General features: G+C 47.6%; 1 protein-coding gene and 1 pseudogene across 2 annotated transcripts; both read left to right on the top strand.

The window, feature by feature from the left end:
- The first annotated feature begins 2,785 nt into the window (after nucleotides 1–2,785).
- DAZAP2 (DAZ associated protein 2) lies at nucleotides 2,786–7,872 on the top strand. The gene is made up of 4 exons (XM_081083108.1): nucleotides 2,786–3,578; nucleotides 4,587–4,705; nucleotides 5,118–5,366; nucleotides 6,427–7,872. The coding sequence occupies exons 1-4, from the start codon at nucleotides 3,566–3,568 to the stop codon at nucleotides 6,553–6,555; spliced, it is 510 nt and encodes a 169-aa protein (XP_080939234.1). The 5' UTR covers nucleotides 2,786–3,565; the 3' UTR covers nucleotides 6,556–7,872.
- A 1,286-nt stretch (nucleotides 7,873–9,158) lies between these two features.
- Nucleotides 9,159–9,425, top strand: LOC308513930 (small ribosomal subunit protein eS27-like; annotated as a pseudogene). Its single transcript has one exon. The product of its transcript is annotated as a small ribosomal subunit protein eS27-like (transcript).
- The last annotated feature ends 17 nt before the right edge of the window (nucleotides 9,426–9,442 follow it).

Genomic DNA, 9,442 nt, shown 5'->3' with positions numbered 1-9,442 from the left:
CCTGGGAATCTTTTTAAAATCCTGATTTCTGGGCCTCATCCTCCGGAAATTCTGTTTCGTTGTTACTAATGTTGTGGCCCCACCCCATAACAAAGAAACAGAATTTCCGGAGGATGAGGCCCAGAAATCAGGATTTTAAAAAGATTCCCAGGTGAGTCTAATGTGCAGCCAAGGTTGAGAACCACCGCAGTAGAGGTATCTGAATTTTTAACACCTGATAAGGGCATTACCAGAATTTACAACTTAATTATCAGCTCTGTTCACTTCCCCTCTGTCTTTTCAGGCTCCCTTTGCTTTTTCCTTTCCTCCAGCAGCCTAGATTTAAAGCTGGAGGTGACACAAGGAATGTGTGATTTGGGGGGCAGATGATGAAATGGAGACCCTTGTGAGGCAACTGATTACAAACACTATAAACAGATTAAACAATGTAAGCAGGTTAAAAACAATGCTGGTAAAGTCAAGTAAACCTGAGTTTGAATACTGGCTCTGCAGCTGTGGAATTTAGTTTAGCTACTTAACCTCTCTGAAACACAGATCCCTTACTTACTTGCATCTTTCCTTGGAGTCTGCTAGGGACATGACATGGATAATATCTGTAAGATCGCTGGCACAATATCAGATTCCTACCTAGGAGAGAATAAAGGGGAGCTGAATAGATGAGAACCAAAGTCACTTAATTGGTTGTGGGGAGCCGGCACGGCCATGGCATACTCATGCCAGCTCAGCCTGGTTCAGTGACCCTGAGTGGGGGCGATGAAAGGCTTAGAAAAGACAGACAAGAGAATGAAAGCTGGGTCTTGGTGGGACACTGCCCCTCTGATGGGCAGTGCCCACAAGCCATGTCTTTATTTTATAGCAGATGCCACGAGGCAAAGTAAGGGCATGATCAAGATGTTTACAACATTCTCATGGGTTTCAATCCTACTCAACTACATGCACCTGAACTCTATCACTTAGGCACGTGGGGCAATGTGTTCGGGCCACAGGCTCAAACTCACGACTACAGCTGTTGGCTATAATTGTGCTGGGAAGGCTCTGCCCTCCAAGCTGGGACTTGCACGTGGCGATGAGAGGACTGTGCCCTCTCCTCAGTCCAAGGCTTGAACCTGTCCAAACACTGTCGCCGTGCCCCACAGCAGGTGACACAGTAGGACCAGATCTAGGATCCACCTCCTATGCTCATTGAAATGGGCTGTTAGGACTCACATCCTACACTCAGTGACATGGGCTGAGGGTTCAGAAAGAGAAATAAGGGAAGTTTCCTTTCTTAGGTTCACTCCTTTATTCCCTGAGGTACTGAGCACAGGGTAAGGGTGGTGATGGATAAGTGACTTCTCTCTCCAGTTTCAGGCTTTAGTCTAAGATCTGATTTGGGGAAAAGTTAGGATACAGGGGAAAAGGTTTGCCTGATCTGACGTCCAAGGATTTATTCATTCATTTACTCACCAATAACTGATTGCAAAGGCCCTGGGTATAATAGTCCACTAATAAACAGTGCTTTTCCAACTGTGAGTCCTGACTTGTTAGTGGGATGTGAAATCACAACCAGAATTGAAAAGGAAAAAGAGAAATAGAAGAGAATAAAAAATACCACAGTGCATCCATTGTGCATAGGAAGATAAGCACAAGGTCATTTAAGTTTGTTTCAGTTACATGTATAAATGTGTATATGCTGGGTCATGATTTAGAGGGAATTACTGTGTATTTTGGTCAAAAAGTTTTATAGGCTCCTGCCCTAGAAGGTAAACTTCGGGAGAGCAAGGGCTTTGTTGTCTTTTGGGACAGTGCCTGGTGTTGGTAAGTGCTCTACAAATAAATGTTGAATGAATGAATGTCTAACACTGTGCCTGCCTTCAAGAACAGTCGGGAATACAGCAAAAGGTACGTATCAGGGGCTTTATAATATCAGTGTTCGTCTGAGTCAAGCTAGTGATGTAAATCTAAAAGAAGTCCCCAAACAAAAACTCTTGGACACTGGACTTTTAGAGTATTTTAGTCATGATAGGCAGTGTGACATGTAAGAAACAAACAAAAAACCCAGAGCAAAACAAAAACACTGACCTGGGACCCTGGAAGCCAGGACACCAGTTCACTCTGTGACTTAGGACAACTCTCTTTAATCAGTTCTCTCATTTGAAATACAGGAATGCTCATATAAGCCTTGCCTGCCACACAGGCTGTTGTAAAGACCCCTTAAAATCATGCATTTTAATGGTGCTCATACAATACTGGAGAAAAAGTGAAAGTTGAAGTGAGCAAGGGTCTTTTTAGTGATTTAATTAATCAGCAAATATTGATCAGGTTTCTAATGTTTACTGAGAGCTTTTCTTTTATTTATTTATATATTTTATTGATATTTTTTACAGAGAGAAAGGGAGAGAGATAGAGAGCTAGAAACATCGATGAGAGAGAAACATCGATCAGCTGCCTCCTGCACATCTCCCACTGGGGATGTGCCCGCAACCCAGGTACATGCCCTCGACCGGAATCGAACCCGGGACCCCTCAGTCCGCAGGCCGATGCTCCATTCACTGAGCCAAACCGGTTTCGGCCAAAGTTTTCCCTTTTCAGATGCTTTTCCTCTACTATCCTTACTACATACTCTGGAATGTAAACTCCATGAGAAAATAGTGTTGAGCTGTCTTGTTCAGCTTCATCTCTGTACTTGCACATAGCAAGCGCTCAGCAGGTATTTTAAAATGAAGAATGGAAGGAAAAACTTAATTGCTGCCCTAAAGGACAGCATCTTTGCCCTTAAGGACAATTAAGTTTAGAGGCAAAGCGATACACACAGAAAACAGACACAAGGCACCGTACAGGTCACCTGTAACAGGTGCCAAAGGAAGGGCAGGGGCACGGGCACGGGCACTTCTTACCAGGTTAGCTGCAGTGGAGGGCACAGCACAAGGTGCCCTTGCTTTTGGTGAGAAAGACAGCAACACAGAAGTAAATGCTGACAGCCTGTCGGTGGAACAGACAAGACAGCGAAGGTTCGAGTGATGGACTAATTCAGAAAAGAGTACATGTGAGCTGGACTGGCCAAATACATCTTTACGGAGCTGAGGCTTAAGTTGGGATTGATAGGAACGCGTGATAGACCAAGGTGTAGGGAGCACATCTCAGGCAGTTAGATACATGCTGAAATCTATGCCCCGCGTGGAGAGGCTGTAAGGTGAGGTGACCCTGAGCCGTTGCGCATGGATGGGTGAAGATTCCGGGAAATAGTTTAAGATTCTGCCTCCGAGCGCCCCGGAGAATGGGTCCTGTTTTGAGACAATACCCGCACGCGTAGGTAGTATTTGGTTTTCCACTAGTTGACGGACAGGGGTGGGGATTGGAGGACAGGACCGAGTGGGCGGGGCCAACGCGAGTGGGCGGATCACACGGGCCCTCCCTTTAGCTACTGGAGGGCTGGCAAAGGGGCGGGGTTTCCGGCGCCGAGGCACTCGGCGTCGGGTGACGCTAGAGGACGAATCAGCACGTGACACGGAAGTGACTACGAACAGGAAGAGGACGAAAAAAATAACCGTCCGCGACGCCGAGCCGAACCGGACCCGCAGCCACCATGAACAGCAAAGGCAAGGACGGGGGACGGCTGAGGCCGTTGTGGGGGGAGTAGCGCTGCCCGGAGCGAGCGGCCGGGAGCCCAGGGTCCCCTTAGGCCAAATGTGGGGCGAGCTGCGCCGCCCTCCTCGGCCGGCTGCAGTCCCCGGGGCTGCGTCAGTCGCATTCGTCATGCCCGAATTACAGCTGCTCGCTTCTTCCCGGCCCTTTCTCCCTTCAACTCTGTGGCGCAGTTTGGCGCTGCGGAGTCGGGGGTGGGGGAGTTGGGGGGGGGTGGGGAAAGGTTTGTCATGATGGGCATCTGCAGAAGCAAATGGGGAGCTAGCACAGGGATCCGGGCAGGCCAATGGGGAGCCGGCGGGGGCGGGGCGCCGCGCTCCGGACCGCAGGCAGGCCCCGGGCGTAACGGGAGCGGGCGCTGGAGGGCGGGCCAGCGCCCGGAGGGTCACTTTCCCCTTCCCTTCGCGGGCGACCATAACTTGTCCTGGCTCCTGGGATGCTGCTAGTACGTCTGGCAGAACGCGATCTCGGCTTTTCAAGTCAGGACTTTCCCCGTCACCCTCTGCCCAGCCTCAAGGTCCTCTTCCTCCGCTCACGCTTTGTTTTGATTGGAAGTCGACCTTGAGTGGACATCTGGGAGATGACCACCGTTACTCCCGACGGAGCCTTGGCCGGTGACAGCCAGGCCCGTGGACCCTCCCCAGGCCGGCGGCAGGAGGCACCCTGGAAACGCGGGCGAGAGCCTGCCCTGCGCTCTGGGGGGACCTCGGGCCTCGATTTCCCACGGGCACCAGTGCACGATGGGAAGAGCGGCTTTCCTGCCCGTGGCTGACCTAGCGTCAGAGGGGAGGGACGGCTTAAGCGGAGAGCATACTTCCCCCCTTGGCTCCAGGAAGCAGGCCCTCCAGGGCAGTCGGCTTTTGCAAACCCCCGTTTGCTTGCTCCTACGAGTTTACTACCCGATAGGCCCTCCCTTGGTGGCTCTGTATGGCAGGCCACGTGCATTTTTTCTTGTCTTCCAGGTCAATATCCAACGCAGCCAACCTACCCTGTGCAGCCTCCTGGGAACCCAGTGTACCCTCAGACCTTGCATCTCCCTCAGGCTCCACCCTATACCGATGCTCCGCCCGCCTACTCAGAGGTGCGTCCAGTTTGCTGGACTTGAACTGGTTGAGAATGCTTTTGGGTCCCATTTTCAGCCCTTAGCTAATCTCACTCCATGTATTGGCAAACAGAAGAATGAATAATGGATAATCTAAAACGTGACATGTAGTTCATCAAGCTCTGTTGGGTTCAGAATGCATTCTCTGATTATTTCACATTATTTGGCACAGGCTGAGGTTAAGATGAGTTTGCATTCTTTGAGCTCAAGGTTAGCTATAGCAGGAAGTGATTTGAGAGAATATTGAGTGGTAGGGGAAAGGCAGCTTGTATAACTTCTAGATTATAATCTGAGTAAGAAGAATTAAGTGACTCATTAAAAAGGAAACGGCAATGAAATCTGAAATAGGAATGTCATCAAGTAACATTTGGCCTTCTCCTGCCTTTTCTAGCTCTATCGTCCGAGCTTTGTGCACCCAGGGGCTGCCACCGTCCCCACCATGTCAGCTGCGTTTCCTGGCGCCTCACTGTATCTTCCCATGGCCGCCCAGTCTGTGGCTGTTGGGCCTTTAGGCTCCACAATCCCCATGGCTTACTATCCAGTTGGCCCCATCTATCCACCTGGTTCAACAGTGCTGGTGGAAGGCGGGTATGATGCGGGTGCCAGATTCGGAGCTGGGGCTACTGCTGGCAACATTCCTGTGAGTATGACTTTATCAGAAAAAACTCCGCCCTTGTGTATTTGAACTTTCTGAAGTGACTACATATTCATCCTTTCACCATCGCTGGGTAATAGTTGCTGGTATTAGTGCAACCAATGACAGCCAGTAGTCAGGCAGAAAGTGACTGAGAGGGCGGAGAACTGTGGCAGGTCAGTAGCATCCAGAACATTCACCGGGTCTGAGTGAGCCAGATCCTTTGTTTTCCTGTCCTAGGTGCAGTGCGCCTTGGTACAGTGAACTGGTCTAGTAACATTCTGTATTCATTCCGTAGCATTACTTAATATGTGCCATCAGCATGGAGCCTTGCTGATTAAACAAGTAGAATGTGTAATCTCTATTAAGTAGTTTTTAGAAAGAAACTAGGGAATTTAGTTATGTCTCCTGCTTAGCTTCCCTATTCATGGGATTTAGAGTCCAAATGGTCCTTGCTAGCCCCCCCCCCCCCCCCATTGATTTTTAGAGGCGGGGGGGGGGGGGGGGGCGGGGGGAGAGGAACGTCGATGTGAGAAAGACACATCAATTGGTTGCCTCCTGGGTGGGGATTGAGCCTGCAACTGAGGTACTGCCCTTGACCTGATGAACCCTCCACCCTGAGGGCCTTGCAAGGCCTTAAGGCCTGTCTACTCACCATATGTTAGAGATGAGGTGGGATTGGTGTCATTAGGTAGATCCTTTTGGTTATCTCATTGTCACTGAAAAATACTGAGGACCCTGTGGTATAGGGCCATGGACCTGGCACCCCATCCCTGTTTTTGGAATGTGGGTAGGAAACCACTGGGTCTAGGCTACCCATAACCAGAAGGTGTCCATAGGCTTTACCTTGAAGCTAGAGCCCTTTGAATAAGTAGTGCATCCTTTCCTGTTTGTATCTTTGGGTTCACAGATCTGCTTTAGAACCCAGATTGGTGGTACAGCTAGCTCCTAAAGATGCTTTTGGTCAGCACACTGCCCTCTTCCTAACAGGTCTTCTGTTTCACCTGTGTCCATTTCCCGTGTATCAGCTGCCTTATGCCCAATCAATCTTGTCTTTTCCTTTCAGCCTCCACCCCCTGGATGCCCTCCCAATGCTGCTCAGCTTGCAGTCATGCAGGGAGCCAACGTCCTCGTAACTCAGCGGAAGGGGAACTTCTTCATGGGTGGTTCAGATGGTGGCTACACCATCTGGTGAAGACCCAAGGCCACCTCTGTGCCGGCAAAGACATCACATACCTTCAGCACTTCTCACAATGTAACTGCTTTAGTCATATTAACCTGAAGTTGCAGTTTAAGACACATGTTGTTGGGGTGTCTTTCTGGTGCCCAAAATTTCAGGCACTTTTCAAACTTAATAAGGAACCATGTAATGGTAGCAGTACCTCCCTAATGCATTTTGAGGTAGGGGAGGTATCCATTCATAAAATGAATGTGGGTGAAACAGCCCTAAAAATCTTCCTTTAATTCCTCTGGAGTAATACTGTACCATACTGGTCTTTGCTTTTAGTAATAAAACATCAAATTAGGTTTGGAGGGAACTTTGATCTTCCTAAGAATTAAAGTTGCCAAATTATTCTGATTGGTCTTTAATCTTTAAGTCTTTGATTTATATTGCTTGTTTTAAGTGAAATGCATTAGTTGTCTGCCTTTTCCACCTTTTGTCCCACATCCCACGCCCAACCCATCTTCCATTCCCTCCCGCCAATCTCCATTGAATCAGTGGTGCAGGACAGAAAGCCAGTCAGACTCATTTCCTTCTCTCCTTGCACTTGTCCCCACCTGTCATCTTTAACTTGTCTTTCACAAGGATCCTCTGAAACCCCATCTGTGCCCAAAGCACAGACCCCATTATTTCTGTTTTTGCATCTCCTCAGGCAAAAGTGGAGGGTGCCTTTTGGACCCTCCTCATAGGCTCTCTTCATACATGAACCAAACCCAAATTTGCTTTGGTGCCAGAAAAACATCTTATTTGAACAAAGGATAGCAACACAAACTATAAACAACAGTTTGTTTAAAATGTGTGTGTGTGGGGGAGGGTGGGGGAGGGCAAGAAGGAGGATGTATTTCATAAGCCTGATGACTTTAGAGCCAAATTAAGGGGAGTTGTCAGATTAAAAAAATTGGTTACCATTTATTGTCCAAATGTCTGATGCAGCCACTCATGGCTCCCAGTAATTCCTAAGCTGGGTTAATGGGGCTGTGTGAATGCCTCTACACAATGACTTGAGTCCAGTGAAATCTCATTAGGGTTAAGAATATTTCAGGGATCCTTAATATTTTAATTTTTGTTTTTTGCAATTGGGTTTTATTTTTATAATTTCAGTTCATCTAAATTTTGTGTTCTGTACATGTGATGTTTGACTGTACCATTGACTGTTATGGAAGTTAAGCGTTGTATGTCTCTCTCTCTACACTGTGGTGCACTTAACTTGTGGATTTTTTTATACTAAAAATGTAGAATAAAGACTATTTTGAAGATTTGAATAAAGTGATGAAGTTGCATTACACCTCACTTCAAGGATTCATTACTAAGCTTGTTTTTAGATTTCTTCTGTTTATAGCTTTTATATCCCACCAAGAATTCAGATAGGTGCCACTGCCATTTAAAAAAATTAATTTTACTTCCTAAGCTCTTTCAGATCTTTTTTCCATTGTGTGAAATTTTCCCCCCTTATTTTATCCCTGTTATATACTCTTCCACCTTAACTCACCGCCCTTTCAGATTGTGTGTGAGTGTCTGTGTGCTGACCAGGAACCAAACCGTGGTTCATAGGTTGACACTCAACTGATGAGCCATACTGACTGGGCTGAGATAATCTTAAAAGTCTATTATGCCAGAGGAATTCAGAACATAAACTTAGAAATAGGGAATGATACAGACTTCTAACTTGCCCTACAGTTTGACTTGAGGAAAATGTTTTTAGTATAAAAGTTAGTGTAAGTTCAGGGTGACCTTCAGTTTCTGCAAAGTTCTGTGTGGAGAAATGCTGGAAACTGGAATCTGGGTTGCCAAGATTGACTCCTCAACTCTTGAGGTCTTGCTTTGGGTGGACTTGGACGACGGAGGCAATACATTTAAGACCTCAAAGAAGATTTAGCTTAATCCCAAAGAAATACTGGGGAGTTAATGATTTCTACCAAAATAATTGTGCCTTTTAATCCTCACCCAAGGATAAGTTTTTTTTTGTTTGTTTTTTTTAAGATTGATTTTAGAGAGGAAGGGAGAGGGGGGAAGAGAAACATCGATGTGAGAGAAAAACTGATCGATTGCCTCCAGTATGCTCCCTGACCAGGGATCGAATCCGAGACCCTTCAGTGCACAGGACAATGCTCCAACAGCTACCTGGCCAGGGCCAATGGTGCCTTTAAAACACCTCATTTTGAGATACAAGTTAGAGCCAGGAAGCTTCTCGGCTTGATTCAGGAGATTAGTGGGAAAAGTGGTAAGTAGACTGTTCCTGGTGCCCTCTGTGTACAGAAAGAATGGATTCTGGGAAATTGTGGCCCTTGCTAGGATGGAGAATAAGCCAATCCACCTCCCAGGGTATGTTTATAATGACACTTTCTAGGACCAGCTTTGTTTCAAGCACAAACCCCCCCCCCCCGCCCCCCAAAAAAAAAAAATTGTTCTGGGAACTTCTAAAACTTCCTTAGAGTTCTTTTAGCTTGGGAGGGGACATATGCAAAGGAGTTAAGCAAAAGAAAACGTTAAAAAGTTTAAGCAGGGATGTCACAATGTAAAGGAGCCTTTCTGGCAGTAATGACACCCCACCCCCACCCCACCCCCGGCTGCCCAACATGCCTCTGGCTCAGGATCTTCATCCCTCTCCAGAAGAGGAGGAGAGGAAAGGGAGAAGTGCCTGGCGCAGAGCCCCGATTCCTGCTTCATGGCATGGGTGTGAAATGCCCAGGGTGCTGTAAGACCACCACCGTTTTCAGCCACGCACACACGGTAGTTTGTGTGTGGGCTGCTCCACGACTCGGCCTACAGGAGGGAAAGCAAGGCTTACGGAAGGGTGCTCCTTCAGAAGGCAGCAGGAAGAAAAGCACCTTGAACCAAGATGAATGGGAAACATCCCAAT

The sequence above is a fragment of the Myotis nattereri genome (assembly GCF_964212035.1).
Source record: "Myotis nattereri genome assembly, chromosome: 2".
In the NCBI taxonomy this organism is placed as follows: Eukaryota; Metazoa; Chordata; class Mammalia; order Chiroptera; family Vespertilionidae; genus Myotis; species Myotis nattereri.
Note: the sequence above shows the minus strand (reverse complement) of the source record. Positions and strands in the feature narration are given on the sequence as shown.

Coding starts and splice junctions, on each gene's coding strand:
- DAZAP2 (XM_081083108.1), top strand. Junction 4,706..5,117: donor CTCCGCCCGCCTACTCAGAG/GTGCGTCCAGTT, acceptor TGCCTTTTCTAG/CTCTATCGTCCGAGCTTTGT. Junction 5,367..6,426: donor CTACTGCTGGCAACATTCCT/GTGAGTATGACT, acceptor TTTTCCTTTCAG/CCTCCACCCCCTGGATGCCC.